Genomic DNA, 23,782 nt, shown 5'->3' with positions numbered 1-23,782 from the left:
ATAGTATGCCTTTTTTTTATTAAAGGGAAAATCCTTATTGTTCATCCTACTCTTCCTTCTTATATCTAAGCCCGCTTACTAAATAAAAGCATTCTCATCCTTCCAGAAGCTTTGTCTCAAAATCTAGTAATCCATAGCTACTCCTAGTCCTTCATCTTCCCTGGTCAGTCACCAAATTCTGTCTATAAAGTTTCTTCAATCTGTGTCTATTCTTTTATTCCTTCAATCCAGGATCTTGTTAATTCTCACTTGATTACTACAGAAATTTACTACATCTACCTGTCTCTACTCCCTTGGCCCTGATTAATTCCACAATCCTATCCCCAGCACCACAATCTCAAAACACTGTTAAGATTTTAAAACCAACTAGTCCAAAAACCTTTTAATGGCTCTCCTCTGCTCATAGAAAAAAAAACCCTAAATGTCTTACTTTGGCTCTGTCAGGCCTTTACAACGTGGCCTCATCTGTTACTCTGGGATTTCTTCATTTTCTACCTACCCCTCACACCCAGATCTGTTTGATGCTCCCTAAAAATACTCATGTTATTTTTTTCTGCCTGTGGTGTTCGTTCTTTCACATTGACTCAAAATCTTACCCATTATTTCAACTCTAGTAATTCAAATCCTACTTTTTACTAATCTTACAAAATGCACTTTCAGAACTACTCTGTAATTTCCTATAACAGTTTTTGAGTATTGCTCAAGTCACATACCAGTTTTCTTTTTTTTCTTTTTTTTTTTTTGTCTTTTTGCCTTTTTCTAGGGCTGCTCCCACAGCATATGGAGGTTCCCAGACTAGGGGTCTAATCAGAGCTGTAGCCACCGGCCTATGCCAGAGCCACAGCAACGCGGGATCCGAGCCGTGTCTGTGACCTACACCACAGCTCACAGCTACGCCGGATCCTTAACCCACTGAGCAAGGCCAGGGATCGAACCCGCAACCTCATGGTTCCTAGTCGGATTCATTAACCACTGTGCCATGACGGGAACTCCACATACCAGTTTTCTTTGTATTAGAATTAGAAATATACTTAATTAACATGCTTACCTATATACAGAGGAGTTTCTTTTTTCTTTCTTTTTTTTTTTTTTTTTTTGCTTTTTTAGGGCCACACCTGCAGCACATGGAGTTTCCCAGGCTAGGGATCAAATCGCAGCTGCAGGCCACAGACAAAGCCGCAATAATGCTGGATCAGAGCCACCTCTGTGACCTACACCATAGCTCACAGCAATGCCAGATCCTAACCCACTGGGCGAGGCAAAGGATCGAACCCATGTTCTCATCGATACTAGTCAGGTTCTTTTCCATTGAGCCACAAAGGGAACTCCTACATAGGAGTTTCTGGTGAGCATCAATTACTTTATTTCTTTTGGTATACTCCAAGGTACCAAGTACAGCACTTTCCATAAAGATTGTACTCAAAATACAGAACAGAAACTTTGTAAATATCTAAATGATTTCTCTTGAAATAGTAACAGCTACCTATTATATGGAATGCTAAAATAAGTATTCTGAAATACAAATGTTTCACCTGTTTGTTAGCAAAAATCAGGAGCAAAGCATCTCGGAGTTCCTTTTCCGTCAACAACTTTGCAAGTTCACTGTGTGCTTCACTAACTCTGTCTCTGTGACTGCTATCAACAACAAATACAACAGCTACCAAAAGAACGTAAAAATGTTCAATTAGTCACTTGTTAAGTTTCAGTAAATGGACCAAATATTTTAATGTTCTCATTATGATAATCTGCCATCATTTTCACAGAAAGGCTGCCAATTATAGGAGCACCTAGCAATAATTAATGATATGATCTCAAGTAGTGAACGTAACTTTTCAATTGTTGTTTCCCAACCTATAACAGGATTTACAACACTTGCACTACCAAATAGAAACTGCTGTTCATACCATTTAAAATTTTTTTCTTAATGAATGAAAATGCAGCTCTCCTGATCTACTTGCTGGTGCTACTTCTTCGATTATTACTTCATTTACAAAAAGTCTTTGCTTTTTTTTTTTTTTCTTTTTAAGACTGCACCTGCAGCATATGAAAGTTCTCAGGCCAGAGGTTGAATTGGAGCTGCAGCTGCAGCCTACATCACAGACACAGCAACACTGGATCCAAGCCACATCTGTAACCTACACTGCAGCTTGCAGCAACACTGGATCCTTAACCCACTAAGCAAGGCCAGGGTTTGAACCTGCATCCACACAGAGAAAATACCAGGTCCTTAACCTGCTGAGCCACAATGGGAACTCCAAGACAGTTTTTTAAAAATAAATAAATCACCATCTTTACCTCCCCAAAGTATTCTCTCTAGGTGCCTGTAACAGCATGTTCCATAGATTAGACTGAAAATACACAGATGAAGCTTCATAAATAGATACTGAATTAATTCTCTTTGAAATATTTCCAGCTTCCTCCTGTAGCTAAACATCCCAGACTTTCAACCATTCCTCATACTCAAAATTCCCTTTTCTCCCCCTTAGTCACTTGCTCATACTAAACTTAATATCAAAAATCCCAAAGTAAAAATTATCTAGTCTTTCTTCTAGGTGGAAAATAGGATGATATATGAACATAAGTTTCAGGAGGTAAAGCATAAAATGAGGCCCAAATGCTAAGTGGAATATATGTGATATAACACAATTTGGTCAAAAGCAAACCACTTCAGGTTCTTCTGCAGATAACAACTAATTGTGAATGGAAATGAAGGCGTGGAAGCTACTGAGAGAATATAATGGAATTGAACTGAATGGAGTAACAGAACTATACCCCACAAATTCTACTCTATACGACAATATTGCCAGTGATCATGCTCATATGAACATTAATACTAATCTTTGTTAAAAGCAGCAAGAGGTAAGTATGCTTAACTGTCTACATATATAACATAAATATGGTTATGCTATAATTATGCTTTTCATGAAATAACCCAGAGTACATATCCCAGTTTTTCCAATTTTCTTAATAATGTTACTAATTTTCTTAATAATGCAGTGTCTGCTACAAATATATAAAGGTATAGTCACATATTTAATCAATGCTAAAGTATCAGTTTTATTACCTAAATCAATGCATTGAAAACTGGCATCCTAAAAATTTGAAAAATTATAATGTAACTCTTATACTCTTACCTTGGGTATTGAGGTAATAATGTTTCCACAATGGTCTTAATTTGTGTTTTCCACCTACATCCCAAATGGTGAACTTTAGATTTTTATATTCTACAGTTTCCACATTAAAACCTGTTTTTAAAAAAAGTTACTTTAATACTAAACTTATATTTACAATGAATGACACAACAAACACAGGCAACACCATTTACAACTGTAACTTACAAAGTATCTTCATACAACAATATCTACTGCTGCCCAGCTAACTCCACTCCTAATAAGCATACATGAGGAAATTAATACCTTTAACCAGAGCTCTTAGGACCTTGACACTGAAGTGCCAGCTCTGCACCACTACCACCTCCTCACCCCAAATCCTTAGCCAGTCATCAATCCTTTATTCCTTGCAACTGTACCACCAATATTCTGTTCCTTCTTACTATCCCTCTATCCACATTTCAGTTAAACAGCCACTGAATCTTCCATTTTTTCCTCCATGGCAGAGCCATTCTCCACAGCAGACAGGCATAAAATAAAGCCCTAAGAACTTGGCTATAAGCTAGAGTTTGTCTGTAAAGTGTCCATTAAAGATAAAGCAATACTCATACTTACCAATTGTTGGAATAGGCTGCATAAACTCATCCTGTTTTAATTTAAACAAAATAGTAGTTTTTCCAGCACCATCTAATCCCAATGTGACAACTCGAATTTCCATTTTTGGTCCAATGTGAACTCTATTGTCCTATAATTTTTAAAAAATTTAATCTTTTTATTTTGTTATGGAGTTAAAAGTATTAGCACTTAACACTTTTATTTACAAAAAACTTCTGTTAATTATTTGTCTCCTACTCATTCCTCAATCCATAAAAATCAGAGTTTAAAATACCCTGATTCTGATACTCTCAGAGGAATCACTCCTCATTGCTTTGCTAAATCTTGGCTTAGTAAAACTTACTACATACTTTGTTTTAATACAAGTTAAAAAAATATACACATCCACTTCTTTATCCCAGATTTTCTAGCTCAACTGAATCGTCTTTAAATAAAATTTTTATGCTGAGTTAAATATATTAATTAAAAATGAAAAGCGATGCTCATTTCCCATAAATATCCACTGTTAACAATTTCATGTATGTCCTTCCAGACACCTTTCTGTGCACACATTGGTTGACATACATAAAACAAATATACTTAAAAAAAAAAAACATATTTCAACTAACTTTTCACAATTAACATTATGGAATTCTTTCATTTCAAAACATACAAACATACTTTTCCTTTCAATTGCTTCATTATATTCCATAAACCACAATTTAACTAATCTCAACTGAAAAATACTAGGTCATCTCTGATTTTTTGATATTATAAATAATGCTGCAATGAACATACTTGTATATATTGCTGCATGACCTCTCTGCCTCACTTCTCCCACTGTAAAATGGGGAATGAAAATAGCACCAGACTTATATAGGATTATTGCATATATTAATTTTTAAAAAGACATGTAAAAATCCTTAAAACACGTAGCCCATAAATGCTATATAAATGTCAACAATTATTTTACTTCCTCATTTTTGCACTCTTTTTGGCTTTTGTGATACAAAATTTTTCTGGTTTTCATTCCACCATTCTGGATACTCCCTCTCATTTTTCTTTTATCCACTTCTTAAATGTTGGCATTCTAGAGTGTCTGTATGAGGCCTCCTCCTCGTTCTACAAACTTTCAATTGCTCCATGTGCTTCAGTTACCATCTATATGATGATGGCTCCCAAGCCTACAGTCCAGCCCTAAGCTTCAGAAATATATACTGTTCAGAAAAATATATGAACCAGAATACCTTGGTGAAAACTCTAGGGACCAGTTGAGAAACTATAGCACCTGGGCCATAAAAACAAGAAAGGACTCCAGTGAAAGGGTTAAGAAAATTTACAGAATTCTATGCACCAACCTGTACCCTTCCCCCTACTTGGCACAGCACAGTACAACCAGGAGGAAAACTCCCATACCAGGATTCTTCCTCTGGACCAGAAACAAAGAACTGCCTGAGCATCCAACATTCTGACCTACCTGGGGGCTTCCTTAGACACTAGTTTAAGTGTCTAAGGACACTTGAACCTCTTAGTTACTGGTGACATAGTTTGGAAGCCACTGGAAACCAAGGCAAGAACATGGCATATCAGAGCTGCAGTTCCATCAGGAAACCATAGGAGGCAAGAGATTACTGGCTTCAGAGAAGACAGGGGCAACCTGAGCAGGAAATTTGACATTAAAGTAACATGAACAAACCCAGAGAAGACAAATCCCCAGAAAAGTCTTGGAAGTCCTAGAATCTCTAGCTGGGATGATAAGGTAAATGTTTTCCCAGGCATGAAGCCAGTCCATAAATATTGAGGGAGGTGGCTATTTTTTCAAAAGCCCAAATCTCAACAAAAGGTCAAAAGGCATACAAAGACCAAGGAAACAGGGCCCAATTAATTAAAGGAACAAAATAAAATTTAAAAAACTGATCCCAAGGAAATTCAGAACCATGAAATGCTGGACAAAAAGTTTAAAATAACTGTCACAGAGATGATCAGTGAGCTAAAAGAAACACAAACAAAATCAGGAAAAGTTTGAAGGGATAAGAGAATACCAACTAAGAGGAAGAAACTTCAGGGAAGAACAGAAATTCTGGGTCTGAAATATAGTAACTGCGCAGAAAAGTTCAGTAGAGAGTTTCAGCAGTAGACTTCATCAGGCAGGAAAAAAATAACAAGAAAACTCAAGGACAAGTCATTTGAATTCATGGAATTAGAGGAGGAAAAGGAAAATAGAATGAAAAAAAAAAAAAAAGGAAGAGACTCTAAGAGACACATGGGGATGGGAATCCCCGAAGGAGAATACAGAAATAAAGGGGTAAAGAGATCTTACTTGAAGATACACCAATGGCTGAAAATTTCCCAATCTGAGGAAAGAAAAGCACACAAAAATTCTAGAAGCTCAATGTATTCTAACTAGGATAACCCAAAGAGACCCACAATGAGACACATTATAATCAAACTGTCAAAAGTCAAAGAGAGTCATGAAAGCAGCAAGAGAAAAGGGACCCCATCACATACAAGGAGCTTCCATAAGATTATCAACAGATTTCTCAGCAGAAACAATGCAGGTCAGGAGTAGAATGATAAATTCAAAGTGCTGAAAGAAAGCTGTCAACCAAAAATGCTTGATATAGCAAAAAATGTCCTTCAAAAATGAAGGAAAAATCAAGAATTTCCCAGAAAAACAAAAGTTGATGTAGTCATTACCACTAGACATGCTTGATAAGAAATCCTAAAGGAGTTTAAATGAAAGGACACTAGACAGCAACATGAAGCCATATGAAAATCTAAAATAGTAACTTGTATTATTACAATTTGGGTGTATAAATTTAATTCTTTATAGAACTTAAATAATAAATACTTTAGGAGTTCCCTGTGGCTCAGGTCCCTTCTGTGGCATGGGTTCAATCCCTGGCCTAGGAACTTCTGCATGCTATGGGTATAGCCAACGCCTCTCCCCACAAACAAACGTACACATTTAAAAAAACCCAAAAGTGTGTGTTAACAGGTGTACAATATATAAAGATATAATTTGTGACATCAATAAAGTACAGGAGGTGGAGCTGTGAAGGAGTAGAGACTCTATATGCAAATTAAGTTGTTATCAGTTTAAAATGGAATGTTATAACTAAGATGTTTTACATAAGTGCAATGATACACACACACACAAAATCCAGAGAATATGCACAAAAGGAAATCAGAAGGGAATCAAACCATGACACTAAAAAAATCAATAAAACAAAAAAGAAGGTAATGAGAGAGGAAAGGAGAGACTAAACTACCAAGTAATACAAAAAACAATGAGCAAAATGACAATAGTAAGTCTTTACCTATCAATAATTATTTGAAACATTTAACTCTCCACTAAAAAGACACAGTTTGACTAAATGGCTAAAAAATAACAAGATCCAACAATATGCTATCTATAAGAGACTCATTTTATATCTAAGGACATTAAAAGTCTGAAAAATGAAAGGACAGGAAAAGATGCAACCTTTCGGATATACATCAAACACAAAAGAGAGCAGGGGTGACTATGCCAGTATCAGCCAAAATAGATTTTTAAGTTTGAAACTTATAGGAGACAAGTTCATTATACAAAGGTTAAATTTAGAAAGAATTAAGACAATTATAAATATGTAGATTATAATTAAACAGACCATTATAATTAAACATAAGAACCAAAATGATAAAACTCCTAGTAGAAGACTTAAGAAAAAAGCGTCATGATCTTGGATTTGGCAATGATTTCCTGGCTATGACATCAAAAGCAGTCAACAAAAGAAAAAACAGACAAATGGGATTATATCAATCTTGAAAACTTCTGTGAATCAAAGGATACAATCGACAGAGTGCAGAAGCACACTACAGATTGGGAGAAAATATTTGCATATCGTATATCTAATAACAGATGCATATCCAGAATATATAAAGAACTCTTACAACTGACAATAAAAAAACCAGATAACTCAAAAAATAGGCAAACAACTCACACAAAATTCTCCAAAGAACTTACACCAATTAGGATGGCTACTATCAAAAACAAAAACAAAATGAAAATAATAAGCACTGGTGAAAATGTAGAAAAACTGGAACCCTCATGCACTTTTGGTGAGATACATAATATGGTGCAGCCACTAGGGAAAACAATATGGCATTTCCTCAGAAAATTAAAAATAGAACTACTATATGATCCAACAAGACTTGTGGATATTTATTCAGAAGAACTGAAAGCAAATGTCTCAAAGAAATATATTTGCACAGTCATGTTCATAGAGCACTATCCACAACAGCAAAGAGGTGAACTAACCCAAACATCCATCAACAGATGAATAAGCAAAATGAAGTATGTAAAAACAATGAATATTAGACTTAAAATGGAAGGAAATTCTGTTACATGCTATACAACATGTGTGACCTCTGAGGACATTATGCTAAAGGAAATAAGCCAGTCCCCAAAGGACAACTACTGTATAATACCACTTTATATGAGTAATTTAGAGCAGTCAAAATTCAAAGAAACAGAAAGCAGAATGTTGTTCCCAGAAGCTAGCGAGAAAGTGGAGAATAGGGGAGTTATTAATAAGGTACAGTTTCAGTTTTTCAAGATGAAACATTTCTGGAGATATGTCACTCAGTGTTAATATACTGAACAATACTAAACTATACACTTTAAAATAGTTAAGAAAGTGAATTTTATATTATGTAGTTTTTTATAATAAAAAAAGTACATTCTCACAATAAAGCACCTTACAGCTATAAAAAGGAATAGAAAATGTCACTGTATCCTGCTATGGAGTGATCTCCAGGATGTATATACTTATGTGAAAACTGAAAGGTGGAGAAGTATGTAATTTATTCTACCTTTAAATGTGGGTAGTGTACATACAAATATATTTCTTTGTTTTTTTAATGATGAATAAAACTAAGAAAAAAAATCTTAAAGGTTTTCTATGGATAATGGAAGAATAGGGTGGTGGGGTCAGGAACGTAAGTTAGACTTCTCTGAATGAACCTTCCCTTGTAGATGTGACTCCGGACCATGGGAATGTTTCACATAATTATAAAACAAGATTAAATTTTTTTAAAGTCAGTACCTAAATACAGAAATCAAAATTGAACACACACACACAAATCGAACACATGTACCTTTTCAAATTAAGGAAATCCACTTTAAAAGACCAAAATGTATCAACCAGATGCCAAAGATATACCTTGTTTGGATTCTGTCTCAAAAAAACCTAAAAAAATTTTTAACTATCTGGGAAATTTGAATACTAACTGGATAGTAATTTTTTAGATGTGGTAGTAGTATTTTAGTTGTGTTTTTAAAAAGAGTATTTAATGATATCACTTATATCTGGAATCTAATTACACACAAATGAACCTTTCCACAGAAAAGAAAATCATGGACTTGGAGAACCCCTTGTGATTGCCAAGGGGATAGGGAGAAAGTGGGACGGACTGGGAATTTGAGGTAATAGATAAAAACTATTGCCTTTGGAATGGATAAGCAATGAGATCCTGCTGTATAGCACTGGGAACTATATCTAGTCACTTGTGATAGAGCATGATGGAGGATAATGTGAGAAAAAGAATGTATATACATATGTGGGACAGGGTCACCTTTCTGTACAGCAAAAAACTGACAGAACACTGTAAACCAGCTATAATGGAAAAGTAAAAATCATTATAAATAAGAAAATAAAAATAAATTTTAAAAAAGAGTATTTACCTTTTAGAAACACATGAAAACATTACACAGATGAAATGATATGATGTTGGGATTTGTTTCAAAATAACCTGGGAGACTGCAGATAGAGACTGGGGAGAAGGACAGATGAAGTTAAAAGTTTTTAATTATGAAAATAGGTGATGGGTAGAGGGAGATTCATTATACCACTTTCTCTTTCCCACTGATAAGGTTTTTTTTTAATCCTACAGTTCATTAATTTCTTAGCTGTCCCTTCAAGCTGATTATCATGGAATGTAAAACAATGATGATTTGTTAGACAACACACCTAAAAATGAAGGATAGTTTATATTACCTTTGTAAAAGTAACAGGGATGCTGGCATCCAACTGAATATGATCTGCAACCTCTGTAAACTGCTGCTGCTGCTTTTGCAATGTTTCCAGTAACCTTGTAATTTCTTGTTTTGCCAAAACAACTCTACAATCATCCTAGAAAAGATAGGATTTCTTTTAAACTTTTTAAAGAAATAATGAAAAAAGAGACATCACTGAAACTCCAGAAAAGCTCATTTAACATACAGTATTCAAAGTTACCTTGTATGTAAATTTGACTAAGATAATAATAATCAGCATTAAGAAATAATTTAAGAGCCCATCAATAGAATGGATAAATTATAGTATATTCACAAATGCAACACCACCACAATGATATTAAACCAGTTAAATGTGATGATATGAATTTCAAAAACATACAGTAAAAGAAGAAACAACATGAAAAGTTTGTACTGTGTGATTCCAATAATTACCAAAACATGCAAAAACAAGATATACATTAGAAATCAGGACAGTGGTTTGTCCTTAGGAGGAAAGGCAGGTAGTTATTGGAAGAAAGTCTGAGGGGCTTCTGGGGTACTGGTAATGTTTTGTTACTTGATCTAGATGCTAGTTAAAATGTCCAGTTTGAACATTCAGCCAGTTGAACACACATGTACTTACTTCTCTGAGTATGTATAGTTTTTTCTGGGGTTCCCGTTGTGACGCAGTGGAAACAATTCTGACTACAATCCATGAGATGTGGATTTGATCCCCGGCCTCACTCAGTGGGTTGGGGATCCAGTATTACCGTGAGCCATGGGGTCGGTCGAAGACGCAGCATAGATCCAGCGTTGCTGTGGTATAGGCCAACAGCTGTAGCTCTCATTTGACCCCTAGCCTGGGAACCTCCATATGCCACAAGTGCAACAAAAACAAAAAAAAGTTTTTGAAATAATTTAATATATACATATAATGGTCTTATTTTTTTTAAAAGGAATAAATGTCAAATTGTGATATCTCCCTCTCACTCTACATTCCCAGGCCCTCTACTCAAAGTTAAGCACTTTCCAGTTTCTCAAATATTATTTCAGAAATATTCTATACATACACTAATGCATTATTTGTAAGACAGAGATCTCCCAACAATACATAAGCCCCAAGAGAGAAGTGGTGGTGTCAGGTTTTTGCTCACTGTTGCATATACATACAAGGTGATAACAATTTGGTTGTTCCAATTGCTGAGAACAGAAACACTGAAGTCATTCTTACCTACTCCTCCCCTATGCCCCACATACAATCTGTCAACAAATCCTACTGAATATCTAGAATGAGGGCACTTCTAGCTCCCACTCTCCAACCTACTATTCTCTCTCACTTGAATTTCTACAATAGCCTCCTAACTACTGAACTCCTTCCTACCATCTTTACCCTCCTTCAATCTGTGTAAACATCAACCAGATCCTTTCAAGAAAGATCAAACCATTCTTGTGCTCAAAAGCCCACAATGGTTACCCCATTTCAATCAGCAAAAACTAAAGTTCTTTCAATGGCCCACAAGGACCTCCTTACATATAATTCCCTATCACCTCTAATTTTAGGTCCTATTAATCTATCCATCCCTTAATCTATTCCAGCCACAGTACGTCTTTGGTGTTCCTCAAATACATCAGGCATGTCGTTCTACGCTCTTTGCTCTAACCGTTTCCTCAGCTGAAATCTTCTTCATTAGGGTATGAACTACTTTCTTCACCTTCTTCCCCTTTAAGTCTTTGTTCAAATTTCATGTTCTCTCAATGATGCTTACCCTGACTACTTAAAAATGCAATCTGCTGTACCCCCACATGTTTCTTCTTATCACTTTTAAACATATTATGTAATTTACTTATTAGATATGATTATGGTTTATCCCTTGCAGCAGTGATAATTCCACAAAATAATGGCTTTTTGCATGATTTACTGATACGTCCCATGTTCTTAGAATATACCTGGTATATAGTAGGCATTCAACAAGTATTTGTTAAATAAATAAATCCTAATCATTCAGCTTTACGCTTTGAACTTAGACGATGCATCATTTTTGGGGGGAGGGGAGGAATGATTAAATTTTGTTCTCAAAATTGGTAATAAATATATGATATTCTATCTATTCCTCTCTTCAGTTATCTCTGTGACAGGAACTTTAAAGATTATCGGTTCAGGTTAGGGTTCTGTGGCCAAAAAATCAAAACAAAACTAATAGTTTCATATGAAGAATGAATCCAACACCCCAATTTCATCTGCATTAACGTAGTGAGATAATACCTGTCATTAACAATTATCTGCCACTTTGACAAAATGCTTCAGAAACTCTAAAATACTTCTAAATACTTGTAAGTGTTTCATGGGAGTTCCCACTTGGCACAGTGGGCTAACAGTCCAGCTTGTCTCTGGAAGTACAATCAATCCCGAGCCTGAAGCAGTGCGTTAAGGATCTGGCATTGCTGCAGCTGTGGCGCAGATGGCAGCTCTGGCTTGGATTCAATCCCTGGCCAGGGAACTTCCGTATGCCTTGGGGGTTGGCCAATAAATAAATAAATATTTCAGTAACTATGAACATACTTTTTAACAAAATAAACATAAAATTACTTCCAAGTATTCACTTAAATCTTACTTAGGACATGATCCATTTCTAATTTTGCTGTGTAGCTTGGTAACCCATCACGGGCTGAATAATTATTTATTTAGTACTTTCTATCCAGGTACAAAGAACTTAAAGATACAAAGAGGCATCCAGTCAACATCTAGAAGGACAAATGTGCACATTGTATCATTAGGTTCAAATCAGGAGACAAAAACCACAATTATGTGAACAGAAAAAATTACCATGAAGAACAGTTAACTAGATGTAGTTAGGAACTGAGTAACTAAAATAGTAAAAAGAACTCTGAGGTATCAAAGAGGAAACAACTATAGGAAATAGATACTGCCCTCAGAGATGGGGGAATAAAGGAGAAATGCTAAAATAATTAAAACTTAGTAACTTACAGTAGGGGCCTCTATAGTAAAGCCAAAATTCAGATCTCTAAGGAAGGGGGTCTCCTTGTGCAAGCAGTGACATTCACAGGAACCCCAAGCAAATGAAAACCCACAGGAAACTGGCTCCATCTTCTAGCCTTTCTTTACTGTCCCCTATTGGTAGAGCCTAAACTAACATGGAACCAGCTGACAAAAGCAGATATGTGGTTTATAGAATTCCAGTCCCAGCATCAGAAAGCAGAGGACAGAAGATCAGGACTGGAGCTCAGGGACAACTTCATAAATGATATAAACATCAATGATTACAATTCAACACGAAAAGAACTAAAGGATTCAATACGGAGGTGAGTATAAATACTCAATACTTATAGCCTGGCCACATTCATTTAAGTCTAGTCAGATATTTAAGAGAAAAAGCTCTAAAATGGTAAAAAATTTAGCTCCACAATGATTTGAAATCAACACAATCATGAGCAATATATCAAAAGATGAGACAAACTTCAGCTTATCAGGAATTCCTTGGGCAATAATTAGCCTATGTCACACACTCATGAAGGCAGATCCAACACAGTAATAAGTAAGACTGACTTTTTTCTTTTCTTTCTTTTTTTTTTTTTTGGTCTTTTTAGGGCCATACTTGATGCATACGGAAGTTCACAGGTTAAGGGTCAAATCAGAGCTGCAGCTGCTGGCCTACACCAGCCACAGCAACACCAGATCTGAGCCACATCTCACGGCAATGCTGGATCCTTAACCCACTGAGAGAGGCCAGAGATCAAACCCATGTCCTCATGGATACTAGTCAGGTTTGCTACCACTGAGCCACAACAGGAACACCCAAGACTGACCTTTTCATTAGGATAACCTTAAATACAATTTATTTTGAAAGCACATTATCTGCAAAGTGGGTAACAAATTGCCTATGATACCTCAACCTTCAAAAAAAAAGGTTTTCTGTGACATCAAAGTTAAGAGCTACTCAATTAGAACAGAGATAGGTAGTACATTCTAGAAAAGCAAGCTTCCACCAAAAAAAAGAAAAAAAAAAGCAAGAAAGAGGAACTTCAAAGAACAGCAAACATTTGAGCTAAACTTTGAAGGATTTCCAGTATCAGAAAAAAGAGACAGAAGCACACCAAGATGAAAGAAGATTAAGTACATGTTTGGCAAAGAAGGGTTAAAGGGCTTGGGATGACTGAAAAATGACAAGAAGGTAGAAAGGTTCTAAAACCCATGGTTTTATGGCGGTAAGAAAACATGAAAGGAAGGTCACTGATATGGCTAAATGGAGCAATTCGAGGTTAGAGACCATACCCTAAGCACAACATTAATGCCTCAGTGACACAGGGTAATAACATGAAAATACTTTTAAAATTAATAAGATAGACTACTGTGTACCTCTGGTAATTATCTGCTTAACCTTATAGATCCTTCTTGGAGTTCCTGTTGTAGCTCAGCAGTAGGAACCTGACTAGTATGCATAAGCATGTGGGTTCAATCCCTGGCCCTTCTCAGTGGGTTAAGGATACAGCATTGCTATGAGCTGCATAGGTCATAGATGAGGCTCAGATCTGGCGTTGCTGTGGCTTTGGGGTAGGCCAGCAGCTGCAGCTCCAATTTGACCCCTAGCCTGGGAACTTCGATATGCCTCAGGTGTGGCCTTGGGAAGAAAAAAAAAAAAAAAAATCAGAAAAACCAAATCCTCCCTCTTAAACTATGTCCAAATCATGTTTAAAAGTACTTACCAGAGCTCCCGTCATGGCTCAGTGGTTAACGAATCCGACTAGGAACCATGAAGTTGCAAGTTCGATCCCTGGCCTTCCTTGGTGGGTTAAGGATCCGGCATCGCCATTAGCTGTGGTGTAGGTTGCAGATGTGGCTCGGATCCCGCGTTGCTGTGGCTCTGGTGTAGGCCGGCGGCTAAGCTCTGATATGACCCCTAGCCTGGGAACCTCCATGTGCTGTGGGAGCGGCCCAAGAAATGGCAAAACGACAAAAAAAAAAAAAGGTACTTACCTGTTGCAAGGTCTTTTCACAATGGAGACAAGCTGTTGACACCTGGGATAATAAAATAGTCATATCTTCTTGCTGCTGCCTAAGCCAAATCAGTTTTTCTCGAACATGAGCATCAACTACACTTAGAGCCATTTCTTCTTGACGACAAAGAGTTTCATGTAGATCAGAAAAATAAGCTCGGACACATGATCGGGCATTCTCTGCAGTACCTGGTACCTAAGGAAATAAAAATAAATTTTGTCTTTTTTTTTTTTTGTCTTTTCTAGGGCCGCACCCACAGCATTTGGAGGTTCCCAGGCTAGGGGTCTAAACAGAGCTATAGCGGTAGACCTATACCACAGCTACAGCAACGTGGGATATGAACCGCGACTGCGACCTACACCACAGCTCACAGCAATGCCGGATTCTGAACCCACTGAGCGAGGCTAGGGATCAAACCTGAAACCTCATGGTTCCTAGTCGGATTTGTTAACCACGGAGCCATGACGGGAACTCCTAAAATAAATTTTAAAAAACTATAACCTTAACAAAGATTTTCTATGTGAAATGAAAATTTATACACCATCTACATCCTCAAAATTTCCAAAATTTGTATCTTCACATTAGATTTTTCTCCTCACCCACAGCGTTTGGATATCCAACTGTTTAAAACACATCTCAAGCAACATGGGATACCTAATCTCCAGTCTCTCCCAACCCCAATCCTAGTTTCTTCCATCTCAATAAATGGCAACTCTATCTTCCAGGTTGTCTAATCTAAAAAAATTGAAGTCACCCTTAACACTTGTGTCGCTCACAACTAGTTCTTCGACAAATTCTGCTGTCTTCAAAATATATTCACAATCTGATCGTGCCTCACCACTTCCACCTCTATCAACCTGATCCATTATCATCTCTCACCTGATTATGAGAACAGACTTCTAATTGGTTTCACTAGACCCATCTCTGCCCCCATAATGTATTCTCTACCCAGAAGCTAGACTAATTCTTTCTAAATATTAAGTCAAAACAATAATTATTCTGTCACTCAAAACTCTTCAGTGGTTTCCCACTCCACTCAGAGTAAATGGCCAAGACCTTTTTTGGGGATGTTCAAGGACAGATTCCCTGGAGAGGGGACATCTGAGCAAAAACTGAAGGAGGTAAGAGAGGGAACCACATGAATATCTTGAAGAAGAGCATTCCTGATGGAAAGAACAGCAACTGCCTATAAGGCCCTTTCCGACTTCAACTCCTGTTATGCTCCCCATCAATCATTCTATCTTAGATCCACTCAGTCTCCTACAGTTTCATAAGCACACCAGGGACACTCGAACTTCAGAGCCTTTGTACTTGTTCGTCTCCCTGCCTAAAATGCTCTTCCCCCAAATATTAGCACAGGTGCCCTTCTCATCTCCTTTAGGTCTTTGCTCAGTGCCCCTTCTCAGGAAGTCTGTCTGCAAACACTCCATACAAATGTGCATTCTCCCTTTCTCTTATTTTTCTCCAAAGCACCTAACATACTTCTGCTCTAAGTAATTTACTTAAGTATTGTCTTTCTCGATCACTAGAAATGAAATGGAAGAGGTCATAAAATCACTCCCTACAAATAAAAGTCCAGGACCAGATGGCTTCACAGGTGAATTCTATCAAACATATAAAGAGGAATTGGTGCCCATCCTCCTTAAACTCTTTCAAAAGGTTGAAGAAGAAGGAATACTCCCAAAGACATTCTATGATGCCACCATCACCCTCATTCCAAAACCAGACAGAGATACCACCAAAAAAGAAAACTATTGCCCAATATCATTGATGAATATAGATGCAAAAATTCTCAACAAAATCTTAGCCAACCGAATCCAACAACATATCAAAAAAATTATACACCATGACCAGGTTGGGTTCATCTCAGCTTCACAAGGATGGTTCAACATATGCAAATCAATCAGCATCATACACCACATTAACAAAAAAAAGTCAGAATCATATGATCATCTCAATAGACACAGAAAAAGCATTTGACAAAGTCCAACATCCATTCATGATCAAGACCCTCGCCAAAGTGGGTATCGAGGGAACATTCCTGAATATAATCAAAGCCATTTATGAGAAACCCACAGCAAATATAATCCTCAATGGGGAAAAACTGAAAGCCTTCTCACTCAAATCTGGAACAAGACAGGGATGCCCACTCTCAGCACTGCTATTCAACATAGTTTGGGAAGTCCTAGCTACAGCAATTAGACAAACAAAAGAAATAAAAGGCATCCATATAGGAAGAGAAGACATCAAAATGTCACTGTAGGCAGATGACATGATACTATACATAGAAAACCCTAAGGACTCAACACAAAAACTACTTGAACTGATTAATAAATTCAGCAAAGTAGCAGCGTATAAGATTAACATTCAGAAGTCAGTTGCATTTCTGTATACCAGCAATGAAATATTAGAAAAGGAATACAAAAATACGATACCTTTTTAAATTGCACCTCACAAAATCAAATACCTCGGAATACACCTGACCCAAGGAGGTAAAGGACCTATATGCTGAGAACTATAAAACTTTAATCAAAGAAATCAAAGAAGATGTAAAGAAATGGAAAGATATTCCATGTTCCTGGATTGGGAAAATCAATATTGTAAAAATGGCCATACTACCCAAAGCAATCTACAGATTCAATGCAATCCCTATCAAATTACCCAGGACATTTTTCACAGAACTAGAACAAACAATCCAAACATTTATATGGAACCACAAAAGACCCAGAATCACCAAAGCAATCCTGAGAAACAAAAACCAAGCAGGAGGCATAATAACTCTCCCAGACTTCAAGAAATACTACAGAGCCACAGTCATCAAAACAGTGTGGTACTGGTATCAAAACAGACAGACAGACCAATGGAACAGAATAGAGAACCCAGAAATAAACCCTGACACCTATGGTCAATTCATCTTTGACAAGAGAGGCAACAACATCAAATGGGAAAAAGAAAGTCTATTCAGCAAGCATTGCTGGGAAACCTGGACAGCTGCATGCAAAGCAATGAAACTAGAACACACCCTCACACCATGCACAAAAATAAACTCCAAATGGATGAAAGACTTAAATATGCGACAGGACACCATCAAACTCCTACAAGAAAACATGGGCAAAACACTCTCTGACATCAACCTCATGAATATTTTCTCAGGTCAGTCTCCCAAAGCAATAGAAATTACAGCAAAAATAAACCCATGGGACCTCATCAAACTGAAAAGCTTTTGCACAGCAAAGGAAACCAAAAAGAAAACAAAAAGACAACTTTCAGAATGGGAGAAAACAGTTTCAAATGATGCAACCGACAAGGGCTTAATCTCTAGAATATATAAACAACTTATACAACCCAACAGCAAAAAAGCCAATCAATCAACGGAAAATGGGCAAAGACCTGAATAGACATTTCTCCAGAGAAGATATACAGATGGCCAGCAAACACATGAAAAAATGCTCAACATCACTGACTATAAGAGAAATGCAAATCAAAACTACCATGAGATACCACCTCACACCAGTCAGAATGGCCATCATTAATAAATCCACAAATAACAAGTGCTGGAGGGGCTGTGGAGAAAAGGGAACCCTCCTGCACTGCTAGTGGGAATGTCAACTGGTACAGCCACTATGGAGAACAGTTTGGAGATACCTTAGAAATCTATATATAGAACCTCCATATGACCCCGCAATCCCACTCTTGGGCATCTATCCGGACAAAACTCTACTTAAAAGAGACACGTGCAGCCGCATGTTCATTGCAGCACTATTCACAATAGCTAGGACATGGAAACAACCCAAATGTCCATCGACAGATGATTGGATTCGGAAGAGGTGGTATATATACACAATGGAATACTACTCAGCCATAAAAAAAGAATGACATAATGCCATTTGCAGCAACATGGATGGAACTAGAGAATCTCATACTGAGTGAAATGAGCCAGAAAGACAAAGACAAATACCATATGATATCACTTATATCTGGAATCTAATATCCAGCACAAATGAACATCTCCTCAGAAAAGAAAATCATGGACTTGGAGAAGAGACTTGTGGCTGCCTGATGGGAGGGGGAGGGAGTGGGAGGGATGGGGAGCTTGGGCTTCTCAGACACAACTTAGAATAGATTTACAAGGAGATCCTGCTGAATAGCATTGAGAACTTTGTCTAGATACTCATGTTGCAACAGAACAAAGGGTGGGGAAAAAAATGTAATTGTAATGTATACATGTAAGGATAACTTGACCCCTTGCTGAACAGTGGGAAAATAAAAAAAAAATTTTTTAAATTTAAAAAAAAACTATCAACCGTATTAAAAAAAAAAAGTATTGTCTTTCTCCCCACATTAGAATGTAAACACTGCAAAAGCAAACACTTCTGAGTCATATACTGGTTTCTCCTTAGCTAGAACAGTGCCAAGCACTCAGTGTGCGTTCAGTAAATATTTACTAAGGTAATAAATAAAATATTCCCACTCTAGGAATTCCCATCGTGGCACAGCGGAAACAAGTCCGACTAGGAACCATGAGGTTGCGGGTTTGATCCCTGTCCTCGCTTGGTGGGTTAAGGATCCGGCCCTGCCATGAGCTCAAAGATGCGGCTCAGATCCCTCATTGCTGTGGCTCTGGTGTAGGCCAGCAGCAACAGCTCCGATTAGACCCCTAGCCTGGAAACCTCCATATGCAGCAGGTGCAACCCTAAAAAAAAAAAAAAGATAAAAGACAAAAAAAAATTCCCAATCTAGCACAACACTATCCAAAAGAATTTTCTGAGATGACAGGCATGTCCTCTGTCTGTGCTAACACAGTAGCCACTAGCTACATGTACCTAAAATGTGCTTAAAATGTAATAATTCAGTAAAATACAAAATTTGCTTCCTCATGAGAAAGCAAATTTTGTATTTTACTGAATTGTTAAATAAACCTAAACAGCCACATGAGGCTAATGGCTACTATATTTGATAAGAGCAATTCCAGCATTATTCCCCAATGATAGCTTTAGCTCTGTTTACCAAAGAAAGACGCTGTATTTGTCTGTCCCTATATTTTATATACCAATCTGAAAATATCCCTTTTTCCTCTATAACTAAATAAATTTTTCTTTTCGTCTTTTTTTTAAGGCCACACCTATGGCATATGGAGGTTCCCAGGCTAGGGGTCGAATTGGAGCTGTAGTCACTGGCCTACACCACAGTCACAGCAATGCCAGATCCAAGCTGCATCTGCAAACTACACCACAGTTGACAACAATGCTGGATCCTTAACCCACTGAATAAGGCCAGGAATCAAAAGTGTGTACACATTGATACTAGTCAGATTTATTTTCAGTGAGCCATGATGGGAACTCCCTCTATAATAAAATTTTTTAAAGCACCTACCACTACCTCCTAAATTCCTTCTTTCTCTTTACAGCCAAACTACCTAAAAGTTAGACGCATACACTTCCTAACACCCATGCATCTTCAATTCACAGGAGGGTCATCTCCGCTTATTTCACAGAAATAACAAACTCAACACCTAAATTAAACTTAGCACCTTGGTCTCATTATCACTTCCCAAAATTCTTCCTCCTCCCTTATTACTACACAATATCACCATCCACCAAGTTGGGCAAGGGAGAAACCTAGGCATCATGTCTGATCCCCCAGTTACCTATCCAATCAATAGTATCAATCACTAAAACCTACCTATTCTACCTCTTTAAAAACACAAGTATGTCTACTTCTCCTGATTCTCACTTCTTTAAGATGATGAGCCACAAACATCTCTAAAGTAGATAATTTCAGCAACCTCAGCAGAGGTCTCCTTGCTTCCAAGCTTGTTGATCCTCCACTTCATTTTCTATATTAAAGAGCAACCCTTGTTAATGCAAATCTGATTACGTTATTCCTGTGCCAATTCTTCAATGACTCATTAAAGTCCTTAAAATAAAGTCCAAACTCTTTAACGTGTCTAACATGATCCCCCAGCATGGTTTGGCCCTTAACTCTCCAAAACCTTTTCTTGCCATGCCCCACCGCAATATTCAAAGCTTCAACCACAGTAAACTTAGTTAAATTTCTACAATATGTCCAATTCTCACTTCCAGGCATTTTAACATATGCTTCCCTCTCTAGAACAACTCACTCCCACCCTAGTCTTCTCCCTAATTCCTACAAATCTCAGCTTAGAAATCACTTCTTCTAGGAAGCCTTCCCTGACTCACCTAAATTATTGCCATTCTTATGCACACTGCCAGGGCAGCAGGCTGTATATCCCCACAAAGTAAACAGTTACCACACTTGAAACTGTCCCTCTTCCATGATGGATTATATGTACCATAAAGACAGAGACCTTTTTAAAAACTTATTTCCAGTCACTAGTGTGGTACTGGCACAATGTAATTGCTCAATAAATACTAGAAGGTGAAAAGGTGAGAAGGAAAAGGTGTAAGGAAGAAAAAAACCCATACATGTTCTGTGTGGGCCATTCCAATTCCATCTTCCACTATTTGTTCTCCTCCTTCAATGTGCTGAACAATTCCAACTAATTTTCTGGAATAATCTGAGATTTCTTCAGTGAAGGTCCGTATGCAATGAGCCATATCTAAAATTGATGCTCGGATCTGGTTAGCTTCTGGTTCCAACACTGAATGCTATAAGATGCAACACAATACAGAAAAGAACTCATAGTATTGATTAATGATACAAAACACTACTTAAATCACTATTAATAAAAAAAGAAAGCATCAGCTGCAATTGGCTTTTATAACATATTTACAAAAAACACAGCATAATACTAACTTGCCTTCACCCCAAAACTATATATCCTTCAAATAAATAATTTGAAATGTGGAAGTTCATTTATCACTAAATAAGAATCCAAGAGACTCTCTCTAAACTTTCATCACAAGCATTAGTTTGACATAAATATTATCAAAACAATCCAGTGAATTACAAAAATATGCACACAAAAGAATTTTTGTTTCCTGCTGGAAAGCCATTTTTCAATAAAAAAAGAATCATGAGACCTCTCAGAAATTCTCGTTATGACATTCAGAAAATAAATCACTCTTTTCACTCTACCAAGCTGTACTCATTCATCGTTTAGATGTTCCTCAATCTCTACTCATAGCATAAAGAGCCAATAAAATGAAAATAAATGGTGAACTTCTAAAGTAGGTAGAGTCATCATTTAACTATATTCATACCTTGTGACCTTGGTGTTTTCCATATTCTTTGCAGACACAGCACATGAGTGGACTGGTTTGACAGCCATCTTCCAAGCAAACAAACTCAATGGCATGCACCTGATGCTGACAGCACATGGTTTTCTCATGAGGTTTATCAGCCAGAGGCACTCTCCTGTGCTTTGCTAATGTCTTTGTAGAGTGAGTAACTTGAGAACATTCTGAGCACAAGTGAGTTGCACATACAGTGCAATATACAGATGCAATGTGAGCTTCATCTTCATCACAACGAATGATACTCTGACAAACAAAAAAAGTGATGTTTTAAAACTAAATTTCAATAACTATAACAGGACAAATTTTGAAATATAAAAGCCCATACTCTCTTTTTTTTAATTTTTTTATTTTTTTGGCTGCACCCAAAGCACATGGAAGTTCCAAGGCCAGAGATGGAATAAATCTGTGCCTCAGCAATGTCCAGAGCTGCTGCAGTGACAATACCAGATCCTTACTCCACTGTGCCACAAGGGAACTCCCATTATCATTTTTTTTTAGCTGACCATCCTTTAAATATAAGAATATACTGGTAATTAAGTACAAAGGTGATTTGCTACTCCTTTCTATAGCTGAGAAGCTATTTCCAAAATTGATTTTTAATATATGCTATGAATTTGAGGTCAAAAATAAAATCTATTGTTACAGATTCAGTCAGTGCAAAGACAGCTACTGCAAAATCCCCTCATTTCACACGAAGGAACTGACAATAGAGGTTAAAAGTCTTTCTTTTTTTTTTGGCTGTGCCCACGATATGCAGAAGTTCCAAGGCCAAGGATGGAAACTGAGCTACGGCACTGACAATGTCGAATCCTTAACCTCTAAGGCACCAGGCAACTCCTAGAAGACTTTTTTAGACTGAAAAAACTGATATTAAATACAGCACCACTGCTTTAAATATTACTTGTCAAGATACTATGTAGAAGAAGAAAAGAACAAATGCTATTTAGATAACTAAGCAAAGTCTTTTTTTTTTTTTTTTTTGGCCACACCCATGGTAGGTGGACAGATGTTCCCAGGCCAGGGATGGAACCTGCGCCACAGCAGCAACCCAAGCTGCTGCAGTGACAGTGAAGGATCCTTAACCCACTGTACCACAAGATAACACCACAAGTGAAAGTTTTAAAAACACTGATGCCCAGGAGTTCCTGATGTGCTTCAGTGACTTAAGGATGCAATGTTGACTCTTTGGCAGCATGGGTTCAATCCACAGCCTGGAACAGTGGGTTAAGGACCCAGTGTTGCCATAGTTACAGCATAGGTTGAAACTGCATCTCAGACTCAATACCTGGCCCCAGAACATACATTTGCCATGGGTACAGCCTTAATTAGAAAAAAGCATAACTGAAATCATATCAAGCGTCTTTTCTGACCACAACACTATACAACTGGAAATCAACAAGAAAAAAACTGCAGAAAACACAAACACGTGGAGACTCAACAACATGCTACTAAACAACCAATGGATCACTGAAGAAATCAAAGAGGAAATTAAAACATACCTAGAAGCAAATGACAACGAAGAGACAACACTCCAAAACCTATGGGATGCAGCAAAAGCAGTTCTAAAAGGAAAGTTTACAGCAATACAAGCCCACCTCAGGAAATAAGAAAAAGCCCAAATAAACAAGCTAACTTTACATCTAAAGCAGCTCGAGAGAGAAGAACAGACAAGACCTATAGTAGAAGGAAAGAAATCATAAAGATCAGAGCAGAAATCAATGAAACAGAAATGAAGAAAACCATAAAAAAGACCAATGAAACAAAAAGCTGGTTGTTCGAAAAGATCAACAAAACTGATCAACCCTTA

General features: G+C 37.2%; 1 protein-coding gene across 4 annotated transcripts in view; it reads right to left on the bottom strand.

Moving 5' to 3' along the window:
• The window catches only part of TRIM23 (tripartite motif containing 23), a 41,869-nt gene that overhangs the window by 3,642 nt on the left and 14,445 nt on the right, over window positions 1-23,782 (bottom strand). For 3 of the 4 annotated variants that reach the window (XM_047751742.1, XM_047799565.1, XM_047751684.1), the window contains 7 exons: window positions 21,940-22,218; window positions 21,202-21,384; window positions 14,735-14,950; window positions 9,743-9,877; window positions 3,726-3,855; window positions 3,135-3,245; window positions 1,533-1,657 (listed from right to left, as the gene is read on the bottom strand). In XM_047751742.1, the coding sequence (XP_047607698.1) occupies window positions 1,533-1,657; window positions 3,135-3,245; window positions 3,726-3,855; window positions 9,743-9,877; window positions 14,735-14,950; window positions 21,202-21,384; window positions 21,940-22,218 (1,179 nt within the window). The remainder of the gene's footprint in view (window positions 1-1,532; window positions 1,658-3,134; window positions 3,246-3,725; window positions 3,856-9,742; window positions 9,878-14,734; window positions 14,951-21,201; window positions 21,385-21,939; window positions 22,219-23,782) is intronic. The other variant, XM_047799655.1, reaches the window with a different exon arrangement.

The sequence above is a fragment of the Phacochoerus africanus genome, chromosome 1 (assembly GCF_016906955.1).
Source record: "Phacochoerus africanus isolate WHEZ1 chromosome 1, ROS_Pafr_v1, whole genome shotgun sequence".
Classification (NCBI taxonomy): domain Eukaryota; kingdom Metazoa; phylum Chordata; class Mammalia; order Artiodactyla; family Suidae; genus Phacochoerus; species Phacochoerus africanus.
This window is presented reverse-complemented; position numbering and strand designations above follow the sequence as displayed.